Source organism: Mustelus asterias, unplaced genomic scaffold, assembly GCF_964213995.1.
Source record: "Mustelus asterias unplaced genomic scaffold, sMusAst1.hap1.1 HAP1_SCAFFOLD_178, whole genome shotgun sequence".
In the NCBI taxonomy this organism is placed as follows: domain Eukaryota; kingdom Metazoa; phylum Chordata; class Chondrichthyes; order Carcharhiniformes; family Triakidae; genus Mustelus; species Mustelus asterias.
The window spans coordinates 626,709-652,541 of NW_027590179.1; the positions used below are offsets into that span (position 1 = coordinate 626,709).

General features: G+C 43.1%; 1 protein-coding gene across 2 annotated transcripts; it reads left to right on the forward strand.

Annotated features, from left to right (window-relative positions):
- On the forward strand, window positions 1-25,627 carry LOC144485247 (scavenger receptor cysteine-rich domain-containing protein DMBT1-like). Of its 2 annotated transcripts, none has more exons than XM_078203462.1 (15): window positions 1-247; window positions 6,301-6,333; window positions 7,109-7,423; window positions 9,775-10,089; window positions 11,102-11,416; window positions 11,712-12,026; window positions 14,436-14,747; window positions 15,826-16,143; window positions 16,229-16,285; window positions 16,383-16,694; window positions 17,062-17,178; window positions 19,745-19,852; window positions 21,847-21,957; window positions 22,445-22,576; window positions 25,222-25,627. In XM_078203462.1, exons 1-15 carry the CDS (start codon window positions 202-204, stop codon window positions 25,266-25,268), a joined length of 2,853 nt encoding a protein of 950 aa, XP_078059588.1. In that variant the 5' UTR covers window positions 1-201; the 3' UTR covers window positions 25,269-25,627. The 2 variants fall into 2 exon arrangements, with proteins under 2 accessions (XP_078059588.1, XP_078059589.1); XM_078203463.1 differs by having other exon boundaries at window positions 2-247; window positions 22,460-22,576; window positions 25,222-25,619.
- The last annotated feature ends 206 nt before the right edge of the window (window positions 25,628-25,833 follow it).

The following is a 25,833-nucleotide window of genomic DNA, read 5'->3' on the forward strand; positions in this document are numbered from 1 at the left end:
CGGCAATTGACATTTCACACATCAATTCGGAGCATCAATTAGTCAGACGCGAGGAAACATTATTTTCTGAACACAGCTTTCTCAAATAATTCATTCCTGGAGCGTTTGGTATTTCAGAAAGTGTTGGAAGGACAGCCCGGTACCGATGGACAAAACTCGGTGAACAGTCAAGTCTGATCGCAGTAACCGACAGTCGGGACGATGCTGCGCTCCTTCCTGACTCTAATTACATTGCAGCTTCTCAACTGTGAGTTATTATTGATTGAAAGTATCCCGATGTCTATTGAGAATTCCCGAACATAAAATTTTAACAAATATATAGATACATTGAGCTTTCGTAATAAAAATGTTGGTGACCTACGTAAGGGAAAGTTGATAATTTGAATAATAATTGTCATCTGGAGGTAATGGAATATTAATGTACATCAATTTAACAATGAGAGGAGGCGAGTTCAGTGTCTGAAAAGCTGGAGGATGAAGAAGTGCTCAGCACATTGAAAACCTGCTTGCTTCTGCGTTTGAAGTATTGTAACGCACAAAGGAGCCAAGAACAGGCTAGTGGGGTTAGACTGAATTGATTTTATTCCACCCGGCACAGTCCCTTTGGACCGAGGGGCCTAACACCTTTGCCGAGTATTGCTCCGAGTCCACGAGTGTCCAACGAAAAGTGTATTTAATCGCCGTCTGCCTTACATTCGTGAGCAGATTAAATTAATTGGAGTTGAGAATCAAAATGGACTGTCAAATCTAAATCTGGAAAATTATATATTTTTTCCAGCGGTGTTTTGAATTCCCCGCTCCACTGAGGAAGACGGCTCTGATATATTCAAATTCGTCCTTCGTTGTTATGAAGTGCGCATTGAAATTGGAAATTTAAGTTGCAGAACTTTCAGTTGGTGAATAATTTAGATCCCCAGTTTGTTTTTAACTTATTTCCTTCCAAATATATTTAGAATATAGAACATCTGATTAAAGCATGTTTTAATTTCTCGGCCGGGACTTAGGGCAACCTGAGATTTAAATGCAAAATTGAATGGAAATGCCGCGCTTGCGCATGGACAACATCTTACTGTAAAACCTCTATTCGGACCACTTGATTTGTGTTGGTACAAATTAGAGCAGTCGCTGTTAGAATCTGCTGAAAAGGAGTTTGAGTGGAAGCCAACTCACTGCGTTTAAAAATGCAGGAATTTTGGCGAGGACCGTCCAGATATATTTCTCTTGATATTTCTCAGTATATTTTCCGTCTGAACCCCGTGTAGAGAGAAAACAAACAAATCATTTAAAATAGCTGCCTCCACCTCAGACTGTTGGGCTCGGTCTGTGAATAATGCATTTCAACACATTGACTTGAATCGCAATTAATAATGTCATTAATTAATTTCATTAATATGAAGAAAAAACGTATCTTATGTTGATAATGTAATTTGCTAAATATGCGTGATTTGCTTTCTGACGTTTGCTGCTCAATTGCCTCATATCTCCTACCGGAATTTTACCAGAATGTGTTAAATTAATATTTCTATGCAGAGATTTTTTCACGTTCCAATTATTTTTCATTCTCAAAACTATTCCACGCTTTCATTTTCTCTCTGTCTCATGCCGTTTTCTGTGGCAGATCGAGACCTGTTCTTTCATCTCCTTCCACAGACCCACTAGTTTTGTTGAGATTTAAGTCGTTGACTTGGTTCAGTTTCCCTTGGTTCCCAACGTGCCTCTTCTGTTATATTTATTCTTCCCAATGTCACTGCAAATGCTGTTTTACTGATAGGAAAACGCCCCATTACTGTTATCAAACACTTCACGCAGTAAAGAACATACAGTCCGCGAAATAAATTTTAAAAAATACTGATTGGACTTTGCAGTTGCTTATAAGAACATGCTTTGTAAAAGAAAGAAGAACACATTTTATATTGTTTTACCATTAATCCTGTGCTCAAGAGACTCACCTCATTAAACATTGATTTTTTTTGTTGCTACTGAATCGCTAGTTGGGGTTTTATGAAGTGAATGTTGAAATGGTTTACTTAACTTGTAGAATCTTATCATAATACATTTTGCGCAAAGTTACATTTTCAGTTCATTCGTCTTCAAAAACATCAGCAAATGAATAAGAAACTTAGATTTACCACGGAATCCAACTCAGATACGGCAGGTAGGATTAAATATTCTACTGGGTCTGCTGGACAGACGGAATTGAAATTCTAGTTAAACAGCGCAGTCTGGGTGTAGACCGTCGCCACAGGTGGAATAGCATACTTTGCAGAATGGAATCTAAGTCAATGAACTGCTTGTGGAATAACAGTAAAAGTTATAATTACTGCCGATGGAATGCGTGCACACATTTGGGATTGATGCTTCTCAGTGGAAGAGCTGAATGCTCGTCGTGTGGTTCAGTGAGCTGCCTTTTGTTAAACAGATTATTTTGAGTTGGAGAAGTGGACACGGCTGTAAATAGTGAAAAGTTAAATAGTAAATCGAGGTGGGACCAACATTGCTTTAACCGGCTTATTGAGCAATATACTTGATATCAGTGGTACTAGTGAAATAATAGGGAAGTGAAAAATCTGACTTCTTCCGCGAATTTGCTGCATGGGTATTTCTGATTCCTCTTGGGGACAATGAACTTCAGAAATCACAACAAAGCTTCCTAACCATACATTAACATCAGTATTCTGTACCAGTCACTGGATATTTGTCAACCTCTTCCCAGATACTCTCAATATCCATTAAGCTCTCTGTTGCATTTAATGAGATGTGAAAACCTGTTACTCATTCTAGATTGTAGAGATGTGAAAACCTGTTACTGATTCGAGATTGCAGGGAAGCAAAAGCTGTAGAGAAGGAGTCTGTGGAGGGATTGTCTACAGAGTCTCTGTGGGTGGATGTTCGGAGTGGGAAGGGGTCGATCACTTTGCTGGGAGTTTTCTATAGGCCGCCCAATTGTCACTGGGAGGTGGAGGAGCAGATAGGGAAACAGATCCTGGAGGATTGCAATAATAGCAGAGTTGTTGTGATGGCAAACTTTAATTTCCCAAACATAGATTGGAATATCCCTAGGGTAAGGGGATTGGATGGGGAGGAGTCCGTTAGGTGTGTTCAGGAGGGTTTCCTGACACAGCATGTGGACAAGCCGACAAGAGGAGAGGTTTTACTTGATCTGATACTGACCAATGAACCTGGAGAGGTGTCAGATCTCTCAGTGGGAGAGCATCTTGGGGATAGCGATCATAACTCTATCTCCTTTATGCTTGCATTCGAAAAAGAGAGGATCAGGCAAGCTAGGAAAGCATTTATATGGAGTAAGGGGAAATATGAAGGCAGAAGGCAGCAAATTAGAGGAGTAAATTGGAAGGAGGTATTCTTGGGGAAATGTACTGAAGAGAGGTGGCAGTTTTTCAAGGAATGTCTGTCTCGAGTTCTACAGGACAACGTTCCGAGCAGACAGGGAGGAATTGGTAGGTTAAAGGAACCGTGGTGCACGAAAGCTGTGCGGGACCTAGTCGAGAAGAAAAGGAAAGCGTACAAAAGGTTCCGAGAGCCTGGCGAAGATAGGGATCTAGATGAGTATACGGCTTGTAGGAAGGGACTAAATAAGGAAATTAGGAGAGCCAGAAGGGGTCACGAGAAGGCCTTGGCAGGTAGGATTAAGGAAAACCCTAAGGCGATCTATAAATATGTGAAGAGTAAAAGGATGAGATGTGAAGGAATAGGGCCAACAAAAGGTGAAGGCGGGAAAGTCTGTACAGAACCAGTAGAAATGGCAGAGGTGCTTAATGAGTATCTTCCCTCAGTTTTCACAGAGGAGAAGGACCTGGGTGGATGTACTGCGGGCTCGGTTCTGGTCGCCTCATTACAGGAAGGATGTGGAAAAGATTGAAAGGGTGTAGAGGAGATTTACAAGGATGTTGCCTGGATTGAGTGGCATGCCTTATGAGGGTAGGCTGAGGGAGCTCGGTTTTTTCTCCTTGGAGAGACGTAGGGTGAGAGGAGGCCTAACAGAGGTATATAAGATGTTGAGAGGCATAGATCGGGTGGGCTCTCAGAGGCTTTTTTCCCAGGGTGGAAATGGCTGCTCCGAGAGGACACAGGTTTAAGGTGCTGGGGGGTAGGTACAGGGGAAATTTTAGGGGGAAGTTTTTCACACAGAGGGTGGTGGGCGAGTGGAATCGGCTGTCGTCGGTGGTGGTGGAGGCAAATTCAATAGGGTTTTTTAAGAGACTCCTGGATGAGTACATGGGACTTAATAGGATGGAGGGTTATATGTAGGCCTCAAATGTAGGGATATGTTCGGCACAACTTGTGGGCCTGAAGGGCCTGTTTTGTGCTGTAGTTTTTCTATTTTTCTATCTTTCTATTGGCGAATTCCACCGTTTCCTTGTAAAATGTTTTGAACGATTTTGTACAGTTAGCTTCGGCCTCCAGACCTCAGAAATATATCACCTTCTCTCGCAAAGATTGGACACGTGCATGCTTATATTCTAAATGCGATTTCTTCTCGTCAGGCAAGAGTTAATTTGGTATGGCCATACGTTTGGAAATTACGGTTCCACCAGCGACTCATAATCTGTGTTTTGTGCTGTGAGCTAAATGGTCCCAGAGTTTAACGGTGGTTTTCAATGACAAATACAATGTTACGTAATTAATTCCACACGTAAAGCTGATATTTATTTGTTATGTGTTAGGTCCCATAGTTTAACAGATCGATCGACTCAGTCATGAGGAGATATATTTGTTCCCTGACTGTTTTGTACCAATGGCGTTTTATGATCTTAAATGGGCCTACATTTTACAGTACCACACTTTCCATGTCTCTATATCTCTTTCAAACAAAGTTAACATCCCACATTCCGACACGGCTTTTGCACTCCTATTATTATACTATTTTTTGTGAGGGCAGTGTCGCTGACAATGCAGCATTTGTTGCCTGTCCCCAGATGTATTCAGGAACATGTCTCTGAGCCTTTTTTTTCCCTGACTGGCTGCAGTATATGATACACTGATGCAAGCATAGTGGCGTTACGGATTGAGCTCACAAGAGAATGAAGCAACCCCAATATAGTCCCAACTCAGCATGGTGTCCGACTTAGAAGGGAATGCGAAATTCAAGGTACCGCTGTATGTCTGTCCTTGTGCTTTTAGGTGGTAGAGATCGCGGTTTTGGAATGAACTGTGGAATGGCTTTTGGTCATTTGCTGCTGTGTAACATCTACACGGTACACAGATGTTTCAGGTGATGGCTGGCATGTCCAGAAAATCAGGCGGCTTGTATGGTGGCCAGCAACTTCTACTTTATTGCTTGTTAATGTCATTAGTGACCTGATGCAGGAGGAAAGGGGTAACAGGCTCAAGGTGAGAGGGGGAAAGTTTGAGATGTGTGAGGGAAGTTCTTCACAGAGAGTAGTGGGTGCCTGAGACGTGCTGCCAGAGGAGGTGGTGGAAGTAGGCATATTCGCAACATTTAAGAGGCATCTGGATGGGTACATGAACAGGCAAGAAATACAAAGATATGGACGGAGTGAGGGCAGCAGTTTTTTTTTTTAGTTCGATCATCCTAATCGACATGAAGGACCGAAGTACCTGTGCTGTACTTTCCTTTGTTCTTTGATCTTGAGATGGGTCAAAGATTCAGTGGGAGAATTACTGAAAGCTGAAAAGTGGAGTTAGACACGGATAGAAAGACGGAATGGATGAAGAGGGTCCTGAGATTCTAGTTGGACCATCGAGAGTTTGAAAAATTTGAGTAAATATTGAAATGTTTTCCCACAATTCTGGCAACGAGGAGCAAATAAGTGAAAGGTGTTCGATATTGTCTATTGATAGTGAAGAGTTAAGAAGGATGACTGAGTATTGTCTGCATTGGAAAAAAATGACGCACTCTCCGTATTGTGGACGGCGGTGCAGAGATATTCGAGTCACTTTATCATTGTTACTCTGTGTATCAAGTCATAAATTTCAGCAACCCAACTGGAGACAAGAATCACTGTCCTGTTGATTCTATTATGTAAACTGGGGACTCAAATGGATTGGGAGATTTGACTGACACAAAATCTCCCAGTTTGGGAATACGGTAACACGTGGTTAAAATAATTTTAAAAAGATGGAATGAGACCAGGATATTCATAGGCCATAATATCACGGGTGTGGTAATTTGAATAAAACTTTTTAACATCAAGTCCTTGCAAATCATATCATGAAGAAATAACACAGATCCTCGGTGTTGACATTGTGATGTATGGTTTTGACAGTTTCATTCATCTCGTGTTGCAGCGAAGATTAATTTTCAAAATTTCATTTCAGGCAGACCAGGAAACAGTCAGGCTGATCCATCAGGTAATCGCCCTCCAAGTTCATATCTGACATTTGACTGCACTAATCCATCCAACTGAATGTTAAATCCTGAGACAATTTCAGTGTCTTTGTGTTCAATGTTTCCATTCTGGGTCTGCCTGTCAGTTGTGAAGGAAAATGGTCTTGCAATGTTTTTCTGAAAATCTTTAATTGCTGCACCCCGATTCAGTACGACATTAAATTAGGTCCCTGAGGAGCAGGGTGAGAAGCAACGCGGCCCCGCTCCCGTTTGGAGATAATTTTTCACTTCCCGAGTTACCAGCCAGCGCTGACATGCAGCGCAATTGCTATTGCCCCTCCCCCCACCGACATATTAGGGTTCCGCCGAAAACCCGCCGCATCTTACCGCCCCAGGAAGGGCTGGAGACTACCTGACTGTCTAATTCAGCTCGGTGCAGCAGGGCGGCCCTGTTTCGACAGTGGTGGCAATATCGAATCGATACTAGGATTGACATTTCACGATGTTAGTCCAGGCAGTATGATAGACCGTGGAACATGACAGTCCTGACTGGCACTGATTCAATCAATTATGCGCCTATCGACACTCCCGCCTGATGCAGCAGACTGATGCTTCAAATTTCCAACTGAATCACGGATTGTTCCCACTGTCTATTTATATTCCCGCTTCCACTTGCAATCTCGAATATTCTGTCAGGGTTTGTTGAGGTTCTGGACACACTCGATGTTTCAAATTATTCCGATCGGACCTGCCGTATCAGCCGGCCAATAACTGTTGGTTTATTTCTGTATTTTACAGAGGCGGTGAAGCTGAGACTGGCGAATGGGCAGAGTCGGTGCGCTGGGAGAGTGGAGATTCACTACAAGGGACACTGGGGGACCGTGCATGGTTATAACTGGGACCAGCCGGACGCCGATGTTGTGTGTGGGGAGCTGGGCTGCGGGACCGCGCTCTCTGCACCGCGCGGGGCTCACTTTGGGGAAGGATCCGGACCCATTGTGACGTATAATGTTGAGTGCAAAGGGAGCGAGACCGCTCTGCGGGACTGTCGCTCTCGGACATGGCGTCACTATGGCTTTTCGCACTCCAGTGATGCCGGTGTGATTTGCTCAGGTAAAAAAAAACAAATCTCTCCATCATCTACAGCCTGCTCTCCGGGAAGGGGCGGATAAAGGTTTCTGAGACTGTCCGCAGTCGTAAAGAGAGTGGTGAATAATTTCAATATTCTGAAAATAGAAGTGTTCTTACATTAACACCAGGATTTAAGTTTATAATAAAGTAACAGCAATGAGAGTGATTAACAATGACCACAACCGTGCACAGGCCCGCTGTGTCCTTGAGCTGAGCGCTTGCTGTTAGCTATGTTCAGGAGAGGAGTTGTTCGCTCCTGGTTCCTCACTGTTCAGTTCCGATCACCATTCAACAAATAATGAAGCATTCCAGGACCACACGGAGCAAATCCTGTCCAACAATCGGGCTTCTGCTGAGCAATCGTTTATATTCATCTGTCCGCAGCGTTTGGGTTATTCTGCTATTTTAACTTAACTCCAAATCGCTCCATTCTTAATGCCTATTTTTTGCATCAGTGTCCAGAAATTGTCCCCTCAGATGAAAATGTGGTCCGAACCCCAGAGAAAGGGTCGGAGGCCTCCCGATCCCCCAACCCTTCGAGCTCTCCACCACCACCCCTCCCCCAGTGCCTCAACCGACACAACCACACAGCAACTACGTGGGGGAGGAGGTGGTTGAGGGAAGCCCAGGCATGCTAATGTGTCCCGATCTTGCCTCTGCAGAGTCAAAAGGTCGGGCATGCTTTGATCGGCAGGCTGTGCACGTAATTATACTTATAGGGAGTCCGGATCATGCGACACTCCGTCGGAATTGGCGGCTGTCGCTGACTTAAATCCGGGTGTCTCGGTCCATGTGTTTGACATTTACTGACTATTGATTGTGGAGGCCATAGAGCGCTTATCCAATCACTGCGGCTACTTTCAGAGCTGCAATCACTGGTCAGATTGAACGTGTTCCAAGAGCGGAGTGAGGATGAGAAGGGTCTGGAGGAGATTCATGCGTGCTGGAAACTTCCCTCTATTCTTCCCTCGCCATGAATTCTGCCACAGCTGCTGAATTGTTCCAACGTTTTCTGATTTTGTGTGAGAGGGGACTGGCTGGATATCTCCTGTCTCTCCAAGCGTGTCGTTTTTATAACTGTCATGTAAATCCTCGTCCCAAAATGTTTGATGCTATTTGGAAAGTTTTCTCCCTCTCACACCCTGAATCTGATGAATCCCAACTGTTCCTATCTGATTTCCCCTCGTGTTATTTGTTTTGGAGGAGTTTACCTTTAGAATCTGTCAGGGAGAGAAATCAGAAATGTTATTGGGAGAGAGTTCCTTTGCATTTGAATGAATAGTGCTTGCTCAATTTGTTCATTAGGTCATATTTCAAACAAATGTGCGGCAGTTGATACTTTCTCCAGAATAAAATGAAGGAAGATGAGTTGTTTTAACATTTACAGCTGCTGCAGCTTCAGGCAGATTTCACACAGTGTAAACTGACAGAAGGAGATGTTGTCCAGACTCAGGAACCAGGAGCCTGCGACACTCTCACTGGACTATTTTCCGGAACAGGAGATCCTTTCAAGGATGCAGTTCCCTGAATTGCCGATTCCATTCCAGATATGGACTGACCAAAGTTTTTGAAACTTGAAGCAGAAACACCTCCCCCCCCCTCCCCACTTCATAGTCTAGCCATCTAAATTGAAATGCTAAAATTCCAGGAGGATTTTTGATCACGTTTTGCACCTGGCCTTTGCATTTTGTGATCTGTGCACATGGACCCTCAATAAAGCTCGAGTGTTGTTTGCTAATCACCATTGAGACATTCTGGGATCCACCGTTTCATTTCTGCTTGAAGTCCTTTCACAACGTTCATTCTCAACACGCCGAAAAATAAATATAGGATTTCGTTTGATGCCTATCAGTTCGAACATCCCTGGGCAAATAATTCCATATGTTATTAATTCAGGTCCGCCTGTTGCACATTGTGATATTTCCCATCACCAGGCGGTAGGGGGCAGTTATACTCAGAATTTATTGAGATAAACCAGCGCTCGGTTCAATTTAAGGGGGGAATGGGGAAGAGTGTTCCAGAGGAATCGCTGTGAGACTGAACACGGCTTCTGGAGAGTATAAGAGTTGACACCTATTGAACTTAATGAAACATCTTTAATTATAGAATTTCTTAATGCAGAAGAAGGACATTCAGCCCGTTGAGTCGAACCGACAGAGTAACCCAGGTCGCACCCCACGTTTTTACCTCGATAATTCCCCTGAATGTACATCTTTAGATTAAGGGGCAACTAAGAGGAACCAGATTCAGAACCAATCATGATAGAATCTAATTAAGCGGATGTGAATACTTTTTGATAATAATTAGTGTGATTCTGATCTGTTGTTATTCAGCCCACAGATTTCCAAAACTAGTATACGGAGCTTTCCCATGCTCCGGCAGATTGGAGATCCATAGCAATATAGAATCTGGCACAGTGTGTGACCTTGACTTGGATTGGAATGACGCCAGAGTGGTCTGTGCTGAGCTTCAGTGCGGAGTCGCCATTTCCGTTAGAAGCGGGGCTTATTTTGGAGAGGGCGCTGGATTAATATGGAACGAAAGATTTGAATGTAAAGGCAGCGAGACAGGGCTGACGGACTGTACCCTTGTTCCTGTAACTCGGTCCGAGTGCACCCACAGGAACGATGTCAGTGTGATCTGTTCCGGTGAGTGCAGACTTGTGAATATTAGAAAAATTTCTCTTAATATTTCAGCAATGGAGAGATTACAGTTCTCGTTCTCTCTAACATGGACATACCTAACCAGACCTTCATATTTCACTGTAAATTTGTTGTAATTTTGAAACATTATTTTAAAGTATGCACCTTTTTTGCAAATCAGAAATGTCTGCGTTTTTATTCGTGGTCTGAAATGAGCAGATTATTATTGTTGATTTAGTACCTTGGCTAAACATAGGCTTCTCTTAAACATTTGATTTGACATTATTTGTGGAGCTGTTGGGTAGACGTGCTCTGCCTCCCAAGCCATGAACCCACTGCATGGATTATAGCAGACAATAACTGTGTTTGCATTTTAAAGAGGTTATTGGCGCAGCAGAATAAATGAAGCGTTTTATATTTCAAGAATCTTGCATTAAACAAAATAATTGAATGAGTTCAGTGAAGGCATTGCAAGTGCATGCTTCACATCCAGCTGTTCAGGTGAAAGTTTATACCAATGTGTAGAGGAGATTTCAAAGCATGGATAATGTGTCAATAATGTGCATAACCTCCAGAATAATACAGTAATCTTTCGAACGACATTTATTTTCTGAATTATCCCGTCCGAGATTCTGTCTAATTTTCGAGGTGCACTTACCATTTTATGCTCAGCTTATTGCTCCAGAGGATATCGTTTTATAATTGCATCGTCATGCAATGCTTAAACACCGTGCACTTTATTTAAAATGTATACTGGACCTGCTGCAAAGACAGTATATTCTGCCAATGGCACATGAGCTTTTCTCTTCAGGATGGACTGTTCTCTTTGGGTTGAAGCACCTTCCTAAAAGCATCACACATAATGTTAATTAGTTTTATATGATCTTTTGTGGATATTGGGCAATGATTGTAGATGCAGATATAAAGTGTGTTTTCCCGTTTACAAAACTAAACTGCCATGTGTTTATTCTAATTTCGATGTATAAATTATTTGGGTTTGTGTTTGTACGTGAAACAGGAAATCGTGGGCCGAGATTGGTTGGTGGAAAGGACAGGTGCTCCGGCCGTGTGGAAGTGCTGCATGGAGAACACTGGGGGACGCTCTGTGATGCTTACTTTGCTTTCGAAGACGCCAGTGTGATCTGTGAGCATCTTCAGTGTGGAGTGGTAGAGAAAATCCCGAGAGGTGCAGCCTTTGGGAAGGGAAATGGCCCAGTGTGGAAGGAGAACTACAGCTGCCGCGGGAGTGAGTCCTGGTTGTGGGAGTGTCCGATTTCATCCGTGGAAGAGTTTAACTGCTCACATGAAAATGACGCCAGTGTCATCTGCACGGGTGAGTCCCTAAAGCAAAACACGTGGTGCTGGGATTAGTGAGGATATTTCTGCATTTAACCGCCCAAATGCTACCCCATCCTTGAGTTCCATAAACATGTATTATTCATCCGCTTATCAATGTATTTGCTTCAAATATGGAGCAGCCACGCTGGCTGTTCAGCCTCCTGTCTGGCTGTGCTCAGCAGCCTCTCATGACATCCTTCACCGGGGGAGCGGCTCTGGCGAAAGGTAATATTGATTTGAGTTAATTTGCTGCACTGTAACCACTGGTCTCCATGTCTTTCTTCGCCTAGATGAAAACTGGTCACTGAGATTGATGAATGGGGGAAGTCGGTGTGATGGGCGAGTGGAGATTTACCACAATCACAGCTGGGGCAGAGTGCAGGACAACCTCTGGGATCTGAATGACGGGAACGTGGCCTGCAGACAGCTGGGCTGCGGCGAAGCGGAAGCCGCCTTTTACAATTCAAAGTACGGAGAGGGTGAAGGGTCTGTGTGGGTAAACGATGTCCGGTGTGAAGGGAACGAATCGTATCTCCGAAAGTGCAGCACATTCATATTGAACCCGAATCGTAGTGACAGCATCGGCGTAGGGGTTCTGTGCTCAGGTGAATAAACAGGTCACTTTTCCAGAAACATAAAGGGAAAAATGTAATATTGGTCAACTGGGGAATATACTTTACTTCTTCCTCGGGAACACGTAGCTGAGATATTTCACACTGGTGCTTGGATGCAGGACAGGACGCCCCGGAAAGAAAAATAAAACATAATAGTTTGGAATATGATGACAATAACAATTTAATAAAATCATTTAACAACTTTACAAATCTCCAGGTAACTTCCCTCTGTAAATTGAGACCAACACAACTAAAGACAAATCGGCAATGGGGACTAATGTGCTGATCAGTGGGGTGGGTTTCAACAGCACAACGAAGAGAGAGAGGGGGCCACGTTTAAGAAGGGGATTGCAACCTTGTGTCCCAGTCACTCACATAATGACTGTTAAATAAGTATGAAGAAAGAAGTATGAAAGACATAGATAGGGTGAACGGTGGGAAGCTTTTCCCCGGGTCGGTGGTGACGTTCACGAGGGGTCATAGGTTCAAGGTGAAGGGGGGGAGGTTTAACACAGATATCAGAAGGACATATTTTACACAGAGGGTCGTGGGGGCCTGGAATGTGTTGCCGGGCAAGGTGGTGGAGGCGGACACACTGGGAACGTTTAAGACTTATCTCGACAGCTATATGAACGGAGTGGGAATGGAGGGATACAAAAGAGTGGTCTAGTTTGGACCAGGGAGCGGCGCGGGCTAATTGTTCTTTGTTTCTCGTTTCAAGGCTTCATTCTATGATCATCTTGCTGGTGCCAGTACAGAGCGAGACTGCGGATAGTTGGGAACCTGTCTCGGGGGCAGGGAATTCAGATGGTGTTCGTAAAGCAGAAGTGGAAATGAATAGGGTTGGGAAGCATTTTCTGATCAGGGCCAGTGTGATCTCCTGGACTCGTTTCGATCGCCTCAGGGGGTCGGAGAGGAATTTCCCAGATTTTTTTTTCCCCATATTGGCCCTGGGGTTTTCACTCTGGGTTTTCGCCTCTCCCTGGAGATCACATGGTCTGGAGTGGGGGGGGGGGGGGGGGCGGGGTGGGAGTGAGTTAATAGGTTGTGATGAACAAAGCATCGTAGCTGTGAGGGACAGCTCGGTGGATCGGATATTAGGATGTAGATAGGCTGGAAAATTGGGCGGGGATCCTGGATTCAGGATTCAATCCTGGACCGGGGAGCGGCGCGGGCTTGGAGGGCCGAAGGGCCTGTTCCTTTGCTGTATTGTTCTTTGTTCTTGATTGCTGCATGAAGCGTCAGATGGGAAGGAAAGCCAAAATCTTAGTTAAAGGTAATTTATTGGTAACAAGGAAGGCTGACATGAACACTGGAATGAACTTACAGTGAAATTCCCCGAGTCGCCACAGTCCACCGCCTGCTTAGGTCAATGCACGTCTTTCAGAATATGGGCGGAAACCGGAGAAAACCCACGCAGACACGGGGAGAATGTACAAATTCCGCACAGACAGTGATCCAAGCCAGGAATCAAACCCAGGTCCCTGGTGTTGCGAACACAGCAGTGCTAACCACTGTGCTGCCGTGTGGATTGGATCCATGAGCGGTGATTTTCATGATCGCTCGGGGTAGTGGGGCTGGCTATGGCAGAGCGGTGAGCAGGAGTGGAGAGCATCGATATCTCTGAACATGACCATGATATTTTGAAGCCAATTTGTATTGACGGAAGAGAGTCCAATGCAGATCAAATAGCCAGGGCTGGTGGTGCTGTTGGTCAGTATGGGGGCAGGGGAAAGGATTGGGGAGGGAGGGGGTGCGAGTGCGGGTTAATGCGTGCGCTGGTCGCTGCTGGTGAGTTGAAATGTGCACTGTTCGTTTCGAAAAGTTCTGATTGCATTCACGTGTTTTGGAGGGGCGTCCATCAGAGTAGTTTTGAAATCTGCATTCTTGAGATAACAAGGAACTGATGAACCTTTTGGGTGAGTTCGCAAGAAAGGACACTGTCTGAAAGGTCAAGTCGCTGCCAGCCGACTTGCATATTTGCAGTACCTCTGATATGTTCCGATATATATGTGTGAACTGGTGAAGTATCTGATGAAGTTTGCATGGCAAAATGAGGCAGTGAAAAACAAAGAATCAAATGTCTGCTTAAAACATTCTGTGTGGAACAACTAATTACCACAATTACATAATTGATGATAAAGCAAAACAAGCTGCAATGAGTGGGTCAGATCCAAACCGAAAACGGAAATGTTAATATGTAGAAGATTTGTAAACTCTCCATCATTTATTTTCCCTCCGAACAGAAACTGTTTTTTTCTGGAGCATAGATTATTGTCCCTGTCAACGGCAGTTAAAATGCAGGTTTTAATTGAGCTGGAATTTATACAATAGTTTGAATTTAGCAACGAGATGAATATGTTTAAGAAACATAATATGAAACTTTCATTATTCTATTAGAACACAAGCAGTTAAGGCTCTCTGGCGGTGGAAGCCGATGTGCGGGCCGACTGGAGATTTATCACAATGGGACCTGGGGCTCAGTTTGTGATGATTCCTGGGATCTGACAGACGCTGACGTGGTTTGCAAGCAGCTGGATTGTGGACACGCATTGCGGCTTCCTCTTCATACATCGGCTGGACCTGACGCAGACCCAATTTGGTTGGATGAGCTGGAATGCTCCGGGAGTGAATCATTTCTCTGGGAATGTCCCCATGCATTGTGGGGTAACCATGACTGTAATAAAGAAGATGTGAAGATCATGTGCTCTGGTAACTGTCCTAACTTCAGTTACATTCGAACTTTCATACATGAGATATGTTCCTGATATACCTAAGGACGGCGCTTACCCTTCTGTCAAATCCCTCTCTGACTTTTTTTATTCTGGGCGTAATTATTGCTAAAGTATTTCGACAGCCGACTTCTAATGTGTTGCCTTATGTTTCTTTATCCCTCATTTCCTGACATAAATGCATCTTCCACTTAATATCACTGACTATTCTGATCACGAGCCTTAAGTTTCATCAGGTTATGTGTAAAATGTTCCGGATAACGACATTATTTTGCAAAGATATTTGATTTAATCACTTATTTCTCAAGAAGCATGCTGTCACTTTATTCTTCGCATCAAAATTCGCTCCATTCCACTTAGCAGGACGAAAAATAAGTTGTCATTGGCATGTGTATCCTGCCTGGTATTAACATTTTGATACATACTTTGCAGTCCTCTTCAGTATTAACTATACAAACCAGTTTGCTGCCACAAAAGACGTTCATTTTTACTGCCGATTACAAAGTCCCAAGGAGCAGCGACCGCAGCGCCAATCCATGTGAATCTCACACCGGAACTTTTGCTACTTAAGTAACGAGAAACTTTACAAACTTTTTAAATTTACTTTTATACTGAATGTCTAGTTTCCCATTGTCTTTCATGGGCTTTCACTATGGGAACTTTTTGAACCTCTTCTGGTAGTCTGCGCACAGAGCATAAAGCATTGGCCCTCTCACCATTCCGGCAAGCAATCAATCTTCCCCCTCCTTTTTGGGGAGCTGCCCCTTTTACTTTGTCCTGCTTTAATCTGAGTTTGTTTATTTGGTTTGACCTAAAAAGAGGGCAAGCAATCAATCGGGTCCATCATTCAAATATTTCGATTGAAATTCAATGTTGCTTATTCTTGATTATATCTGTATTTCTGTGACCTTTGTGAAATAATTATGGCAAACCGTGAACTCAACTTAGACATATATATATATATACATATATATATATGTACATAGATATACCCACAGTGCACTGTGGATACAGAATTGTTAATTGAACCATGTGGTTATTTATTACTTGCTTGACAGAGCACAAAGAGCTGCGTTTGGTGAAGGGAAAGCATCGCTGTGAGGGCAGAGTGGAAGTGTTCTATAATGGGACCTGGGGAACAGTTTGCTCTGAAAACCTGTATCAAGATGCTGGAACAGTGATCTGTAAACAGTTAGGTTGCGGCACATTCGTTTCCATCGACTATGACGCTCGCTCATTCGGAGAAGGATCCGGACCTATTTGGTTGGATGAGGTCGAGTGCCTTTCACACGAGTCGACCCTTTGGCAATGCCAGGCAGACCCGTGGGGTCAACACAACTGTCATCATCGGGAAGATGCAGGTGTCGTTTGTTCAGGTAACACAATCAATCATTTTGCTTGCAGGTGTGATTTGAAATATTGATGTAGCTCATGGAGTCAGCATGTTTGTCTTATCAACAGGGGGAGACACACCGAAGCAAGAGCAGGACAGTGCAAACGGCTGCAAGCGAGAATCAGGTTCTTTCTCAACTTTAATAAAACAGCTACCTGATTGTATTCCTCTCTTGTGCTACATCAAGGTTAATAATTTGTTGATTATCTTTGACAAATTTAGGGCAAAGTTTGCGCTTGGCTGGAGGTAACAACAACTGCTCCGGGAGATTGGAGGCATTGTGTAATAGAGCCTGGGGCACGGTTTGTGATGATTCTTGGGATATGAACGATGCCAGTGTTGTCTGCAGACAGCTGGGCTGTGGCTCTGCTCTTGAGGCCACAGGAGGGGCCGCTTTTGGGCAGGGTAACGGTCCTGTCTGGCTGGATGAGGTGAAGTGCACCGGAAGCGAAGCCTTTCTGTTTGACTGCCCTTCTTCGTCATTAGCTCAAGCTGACTGTGATCACAAGGAAGATGCCAGTGTGATTTGCTCCGGTAAGTGTTCCACTGATCGGTTCCGTTTGGGACTGTGCGACGTTGTCCGACCCATTTTTGATGAATATAATCCATGTTTTCAGATGTCTTTCTGACCAACAATGCAAATAATTGTGCTCTTTTTACCATATCTTCATCAGGTCCGGAATTATCTCCGACTTCTCCGTCCACACCTTCATGTCTCTCTGGAATAAATATCAATCACTATTCCAGCTAATTTTACATTGGGATAAATAATTGTCACACATTGGCATTGCCTTAATTTTGTCAATTTCTAACGACATTCTGAGTGTTTGCTGATCATATAAGTATTTAAAAACATTGTGGACATTTTATCTCACAAAACTTCCTTGAATCTTTCATCAAGGACATGAAGATGAAAGCACCTCCATCCCTCTGGTGATCTGCATCTCACTCGGTGTCCTGTTAATCTGTGAGTTAATCGCCCTTTTGGCAGTAATGCAGAGGAGATCATCAATAAATGGTAAGGCTCGAATCATATCCCTGAACCCACGCTGAGTCATGGATGTTGCTTCATACATCAGAGGGGATTCTCTGCCGTTTTGCAAAGAATGACTTGGGTACAATTCAGAAACAACTTAACTGAGTATTGGCCAGCAAGTTATTTCAAGCCACATGAGAAACAGTAAAATATTACATATAAATGAGGGAGTTATCTACATTCATATTCCTCCTCCACCCACCAGTCCATGAGACATGGAATGGGATTTATTTTTGTTGCAATACATTAAAACGTTGATTGCAAGAAATTGAACTCTGATGGCCGGCACTCTCTGGTATTAAAGGCGATGGCAGCAGAGATAGTGGGTGCATTAGTTATGATATTCCAATTTTTCATAGATTCTGGAAAGATACCAGTGGATTGGACACACGCTGATCTGACACCCTTATTCACAAAAGGAGAGACGCAAAAAGTCGCAAACTGTAGACCACTTATTTTGACCTTTGTGGTGGGAAGTTGTTGCAGTCAGTCATTAAGCAGGAGATAACTGATCAATGGAAAACAAAGCGGAATTCACCAGGGTCAGCTCGATTTTATGAAGGGCAAGTTGTGTTTGACAAACTTGCTACAGTTTTTTGAGGATTTAAACAGAGAGATGGATGATGGGAATCACGTGGATGTGGCATATCTGGATTATAGAAGGCATTGGACAAGAGTGTTAGATCCCAGGGGTTGGGCACAGAACATTGGCTTAGATAGAGGATTGATTGAGTGAGAGAAAGCATAGGGTCGGGATAAATGGGTCCTTCTCTGGAGTGAAATTGACTGTAACACGACGGATGACGCAGTTTTCAGTTTTCATCTGTTTACAACCGATATAACTGACCTGCGATTAGGGCCAGAGTGCAACATACCAAGATTCGCGGAGGATCCGAAGATGAGTGGGAAAGCAGGCTCTGTTCAGATTATAGAGGTTACAGTTGGATATTGACAGGCTAGGAGAATGGGCCAGAATGTGACAAATGGAGGTTAATGTTGATACGTGTATGGTCATCCATTTTCACGACAAAACATTAAAAGGGTAAATTATTATTTATATGGGAAGCGCATTCAAAGTCTGTCAGTGCAGAGGGATCTGGGTGTCCTTGTGCATGAATGACAGAACATGAATTTGCAGGTGCAGCATTTCATAAGAAAGGCAAATTGAATATTGAAATTTATTACAAAAGGACCCGGTTTTAAATGTAAAGAAATGTTGTTAACACTGGATAAGGGCCTTCGTGAGACTACACCTGGAGTATTGTGTCCATATTTAGTCTCCGTACCTGATGAAGGAAGTGCTGATACTGGAGGTCGTTTAGAAGATGTCCACCAGCTTGATTCCAGGGATGAAAGGGCTACCAACGAGGAGTGTTTGAATACTTGGGCTTATACTGGGTGGAGATCAAAAGAATAAGGGGGGATCTGATTGAGGTATATAAAATGCTAAAGGGATTGATGAGGTGGATGTTGAACAGATATTCCGCTTTGTTGGAGAGTCGACAACAAAGGCTCATAGATTAAGAGTGAGCCAAAGTAGTTCCAAATCTGGGGTGAGGGACAAATTCCCTCAGAGTTTTGTGAACCTGTTGAACGATTGCCCAAAGTGCAGGGGAGACAGAATCAGTCAGCAGATTCAAGAACGAAAGAAATATGTGTCTCAATGAAAGCTGGACAAAGCTCAAATGAGGCAGGCAGGTTTGTGGATTTGAAAGCAGGATAAGATCAGCCATGATCATATAGCATGGTGGAGCGGGCTCAAATGGCTGAATTGCCCAATCTCGCTCCTATTTCCTATGTTCCACTGTGTTCATTAATTATTTGGCAACTGGCATTTTGTTTCCACTTACAATTGGTTGCAAACCAACACTGAGTTTTTTGCCGTGTCAAGTTCTCTAACGGTACTCGACCCATTTTGAGACGTGATGGTATGAATTTACACAATTATCAATGCCAACACTGCATCCCAGCAAACTATTCCACTAATATTACAGGATCAATGCCGGTGGTATTGTGAGTAGCCTCCCTCTCTCTGAGTCAGATGTTTCACGTTCGGTCCCAAGACTTTATACGAAAAAAGTGTCAGAACTTCCTGTAACACCCTTCCAAGGCAACAATGTCATGCGGTGAGAGTGGGAGATAATCCTGTTCGGCCACGCTTGGTCTGGAATGGCGCTCCTCTGGTGACAGGTTACCGACCAGCTCCATGCTAAAACATGGCCATGGAATTTGTTGAATGTCTGCCTTTTGCACCACTAGTTTTGAACAGATAAACAAAAATATTGCATGTATCTGAACTCGCAGCGTGTTCTCTTGATTCATATCTTATGCGCTGACCTTCATTGGTCTCTAAATGTCTCAGTGTTCCTTGTGATGGAGGCAGTGGTATCATCACTGGATTGATGATGCAGAGAAACAAAATAAATTCCACCGGACCCTGGTTTGAATCTCACCTCGACATAGAGTGAGATATGAAATCAAAATCCTGAACTGAAATATAGTTCCAGAATGTAACAATATGCTAATTGCCCCGATCTTCCTCCAACAGAACCTGTTGCTGCTAGCTGGGATCCACCTTCTGTTTTATACCAAGCCATTTATGAAGAAATAGATAATATTCCTCCCGCCAAGCTATACACTCAGTCTCGTGCTTCAGGTTTGTGTTCTTTTTAAAACCCAAGCCACACTGCAAAAATGCCGCTTCATGTTTACCCCCTTTAACCATGGTCAAGAGAATCATTACTCTCACCGTGCTCATGTAGAAAGGAGACTTATTAAATGCCCTTATTTATCTTGAGAGGATTCGAGTACTGATTCGATTACCAATGTTCATTATTTTTCAAGAATATTTCTGCCTTCTGTGTAAAAGTAGCGAGTCGAGTAACTGTTTCCAATTTCCAACTGCTTTGCACCTTGCACACATCAAAGTCTGATTTAAATAATAATAAGTAAAACATTTGATTGAATATGTAAATCAATTCAATACATTACTGCTGGCCCCATGCACAGCACCTAATTACAGGGACAGATTAGTATTTGGGAAAGTACCTGGAGTATAATAGGTTTGTTTTGCTAAAATGGGTAGTTTTGAAACCATTTTTGGACCGAATCAAAGGAAAAATATAACAAGAAAAAGCAAAAAATAAATGCAAACTATTAAGTATAAAGAAACATCGCCAATGCAAACAAGGAAAAACAATGGGGGAAATGTGTTAGACTCAGTGGAGGAGCGAACTGAGCAAAGTGATATGTGGAATCGGGAAACAAGATGATGTAATTAGTGAAGGTGACAAAGGAGGACTACTATATTAGTAAAGAATGGAGTGTTAACTGAAATAGCAAAATATTCAATCAAAACGGAAATAAAACGGCCAACTCAGAATTAACTTCAGGTATTTTCGAGGGATAGTTTTTACCAATAGTCAACAATGCTGAAATGACAGAAATATTAATCAATTGTTTGTTTCAGTTTATACCAGAGATAACACTTAAGTTCATGACTTCACAAGCTGTGAATGGGAATGGTATCAACAGGTAGAAACAAAAACGAACTAAAAGCATAAAACTCATTGGAACATTTTCATCCATGCATTTTCAAAGAAAGGAAAATTCGAGCAGAGGCAGAATTGCAGCTTTTCACCGAATCATTGCTCAAAAGAGCGAGGGTGCATGTCAACTGAACATTGCTTTGATGCCATTTTGAGTGGATTGCATGGCTCTGAACAGGATTTCAGTAAAACGATACAGGGTTCAGGAGAAGTTGGATCAAAATTACAACAATGTCAACAGTAAGAACGGTTGAGACCTATTCGGAATGGCTGAACAGAATTTTTAAAAATCCCAATTGGCCTATTCATTCTCGTTTCCGGCGTCTGACCCACGGCTTCCATGATCTGTTTTCACTGCTGATGGCGGCACGGTGGCACGTGGTTAGCACTGCTGCCTCATTGCTCCAGAGAACTGTGTTCGATTCCCAGCTTGGGTCACTGTCTGTGTGGAGTTTGCACGTTTTCCCCGTGTCTGCGTGGGTTCCCTCCAGGTGCTTCGGTTTACTCCCACAGTCCAAAGATGTGCACGTTAGGCTGATTGGCCATGCTAAATTGCCCCTCAGTGTAGGTTTAGAGGGATTAAAAGCGTAAACATGTGGAGTTACGGGGATAGAGCCTGGGTGGGATTGTTGCCCATACAGACTCTATGAGCCGAATAGCCTCCTTCTGTACTGTCGGGTTTCTGTGATTCTATAATTCGATGGAATTTCACCTCTGAAGATAATAGTGTGGCAGGGCGAAGAGATTCTGGATCAGAAAGTCGGTCAACTGACCCAGACAAAATGGATTTTCTCTTAAATAATTTCCTATTCTCTGATATTTCACGCATTGTCTCTCCGAAAGGACTGGACATTTTGGAGCCAGAGTAACACCGATTGTACAATGAAGTGGGTGCTGGTTCTTCATTTTGAACCGCTGCAGCCAGTCTGCTGACTGTTCTCACAAATTGGTGCCATGATCAAATTGCAGGGCATTGTCACAGAGGCGATGAAATTGTTGTGATCTCGACTTCAACTTTCTGAATCATTCTCTGCCATGATAACATCGTAATGACTCAACCACAAACAGTTTGCCTCACAACCAATTCTTTTGTGCTTACCAGTTTCTTCAACAATTGACTCCTTCAATCACGTTGAATATTACACCAGTCACAGTTTGGGAGACACGGATCCTGGATCAGAATATCCAGAAGTGGAATCCTCCTCTATACAGGGTAGGTCGAAGTTCATATCCTACCATTTCCTTCCGAACCTGCTCACTCTGTAATATCAAAATAGCTTCTGAAATCTCCGAAACTGTACACCATGACGCGTACAACATGAAATGGCAGTGCCAAGTAGCTCATGTATTGCAGAATGATTTCAATTACAGAAATGTTGTGTCGGAAACAATTTCTTACCATTGTTCCCAGCAATATAAATTACATTTTTAAAAAGTTGCATGCATTTCCCCAGAAGCCTCTCTTGGCTGTGAAATGTGTGCGAGTTGGTGGGATCGGTGACTCATTGGGAACGGTATAAACTTCAACTCAACTTGAAAATATTATGGGAAAACTTGGCCCAATAATTCTCCGCGCTCAAACTCACTGGCCTCCACAACACAATAGAGTTTTAATTACTGTGGAAATAGACATTTGAGGATATGATTCTAACTGTCCCTCATTACTAATTAACTTCAATTCAAATACTTTTACCTCTCAGTTCCTGTTTTGTCAGACTATGATGATGCTGAGGCTGAAACCATTGACTCTCATAGTGGGCACTTGCTGCTGAACAGGGACCCTGACGGTATCTTCACTTTGACAAGTTCCAGCGGTGATCTCGGCACTCTGGGTGAGATAAATCTCTGATTGTTCCTCTTCTTAGACAGTCAATCGGGATCAGTACAACGTAAGTTGATAAGAAATTAGAACAGGATTAGGCCGTTCAGTCCCTCGAGACTGATCCGCCCTTCAGTGGATCATCACTGATCAGACATTCATCATATTGCCTCTATTGTTTCAGGGTGTATTCTATCCTCCTACCAATGTATTTTTTCCCTTCCTGTTTTCTACCTCCGTTCTCATGGACCCTATTTCATCCATGCCCAGATGCTCTCCCACAAAAGTGCTCATTTCAGCCCTTCTTAACATTGCTACTCCACCATATTCTCCTTCCCTGCTGTCATTGTGAAAGGTCGAATATCCCTGAAACTTAAGGTCCCAGCTCTGATTTACTTTCAACCAAGTCTCCGTAAAAGCTATTCACTCAAATCCAGGGACCTTAGTTTGCGCTGTCTGTTCATCGAACCTATTCTGAACTCTTTGTGCATTAAGATATAAAGCGTTTAGTGTTGACTTTTTAACCATTATTAATCATTATTTGTGTTGTGGCCATATTTGCCTCTCGTCCTTGATGAAGCCATCACCCGTTTTTGCATTTTATTGTTCTCTCTTTTATTACTGTTTCTCGTGTTTCTCCTTCCTGTGTCACACAGTTTGCGTTCCCATCCACTTGTCAGTCCACTTCATTCCTTCCTAACCACACTATCAAGTACTCGCCATAGGACAGCATTTCCTGTCCTGGCCAGGTGCAACTCGTCCAGTTTGTTTTAATCCCACCCACTCCCCACCCCCTCTCACCCCCGCTCCCCGCACCCCCAGAACCGGCCCCAAAGTCCCAGGAATCTAAAACCCGTCACCATAGCACCGTTTCCCTGCCGGGTGTCAGCTGATATGTCCTTCTGCATATACTTTGACGAACACATGGAGCTGATAGTAACTCTGAAATCACTACATTTGAGGTAATACTTTTCAATTTACTTCCCAACTCCCCATATTCGGCTTTTTGGATCTAATGATTTTTAACCCATTTGATTAATACCGATGCAAATCATGACAAGTGACTGCTCAGCGCCCCCTGCAGAATATCCTCTAACCGCTCTGAGACATCCTTGACGCGAGCACCAGGGACACAACATATCAGCCTGGCGTATCGTTTCCAGCCAAAGAAATGCCTTTCAATTTCCCTGACAATTGAATCTCCTATAAGTATTGCATTCCCACATCTTCTGCTTCTTTCTCGCACAATGGAGCCAAATGTGGTGCCATGAATTGTGATGTTACTCCTATCAAAGGTAAAGCCATTATCCCAACAGTTTCGCAATCAGTCCACCAAAAGTGGTACCTCCGCGCCAGGCCCTATATATTTTCTCTGCTTGTTTGCCTAACACTAAGGGGCGATTGAGCATGTCCAATCAACCTAATCTGCACTTTTTGGACTGTGGAAGGAAACCAGAGCACCCGGAGGAAAACCACACAGACACGGGGAGAATATGCAAACTTCACAATCAGGTCGGGACTGAAAACGGGGTCTCTGATGCTGTGAGGCAGCAGTGCGAACCACTGTCTCACCGTGCTGCCCTTATTTTGTTTTTATTAGTTAAAAACATTCTGGGCTTCAGATTGATTTTTAGATTGAAATAAACCATTAAATTAAATTGCATCATTCCTTCAAACTCAGCCCTGTGACTTCCCGTTTCACGAAGCTCCAGACAAGGCCACACTGAAGTACCTTCTGTTTTTGCCCCGAAATTCAAGGCTTCCGAAGCGACATTAATCCTGCTTTCTAATTAACTAGCTCCAGCTGAGAGGTTATAAAAACTTGTTTTCAACCAGCGATTAAAATTCACACAATCATTTCACAATTAGTTCAACACTTCACAAGTACTTGTATTATATTCCAATATTTGAATATTGTTGTTTTTGTGCAATGTTTAATTGATTGCTAAATTAATGAACAAAGTTGACTTCAGATTGAAATTTAGCATTTCATGGATACTGTGAGGAAATCCCTGTCATTTCTGTTGTCCTTCATGGAGTCCCATGCTGCGACAGCTTTCTGAATTGATTATCACCTCTGATTATTACTGCAATCTCCCGCCCTCTTGTGTGGAATATACTCGCTCTGGTGTGCAGTCGATCAAAGAATAATGCGGCATTTGTTTTTAGTTCCTGTCGCGAATGCGCAGAATTGTATTAAACAAAGAATCCATTTTAAGCACAAAGTTCACTAAAAATATGTCTACCCCCACAGTGTACAGTAGATTCGCATTGACCCCTCTTATCGGTTCTTTCCACGCCAGCTAAGAATAACAACGTTATCTCTGGCACAAGCCTGGGGTTTTACCTGTCATTGGGCAGTGACAATGCATCTCCGAAGATATACATATACAATATACTGCTCAACCGTATTTTTATGACATTTTGCAATGGGAGTGCCAGTGGAGGGATGTGACCTGTCTCACGTGGTTTCTGCTGTGATTTCCTGCAGTATTTTCAGTGGTGTATTACATTGAAGGTGTCGGAGAAAATGTGCAGTGTGTTTTGCATAGAAAGAAACAGCCAGTTGAGCTGGAATATAATACAAGTGCTTGTGAAGTGTTCAACTGATTGTGGAAATGATTGTAATTCTCACTCATTTCTCTTTTACCGTTTCAGGTCATAGTCATCAACAAATCCAGGATGTGACGTCCTCAGACATATGAATCATGGCACTAAATGAAAGCGAACGCCCCTTAACTTTTCCACAAATATCGCCATGTCGAATATGCTTTAAGTCTAGATATAAATATTGTTGTTTTTGTATCAATAGGTTGTTACTTCATGCTGTGTTTTGTCTTTTTTTGTTTTGCGTGAAAAAGTAAACGTTCGATTCAATGAACAATGAGAAACAACGTAGAATATATATCGAGTATTGCACTGTCCATATTAAAGCTGTAACATCGCATTGCGGAACGGAGCAGTTACTATAATTCAAAATTTGATGTGTATTTTTGTCAAGTGCATTTGAAATTTATTTCGTAAAAGCTTTTCTTTAAATAAAGATTAGGGCAGATAAATACATGATTTGTTTCCGTTATCGTCATTTAATGCACTCCAGATTGTCATGGAGGCGAGGGGGAGGGTCCACTGCATTTCCCAAGCAACTGAATACAACATGATGTTGCGTCCCAGCACTACCGCTCGTACTCGGCACCGTTGTGTGCGCCGGGAGATGTGAAGATGCTGGTCAGGTTTCCATGTCTCCTTTTCATTATAATTTCACAAGAT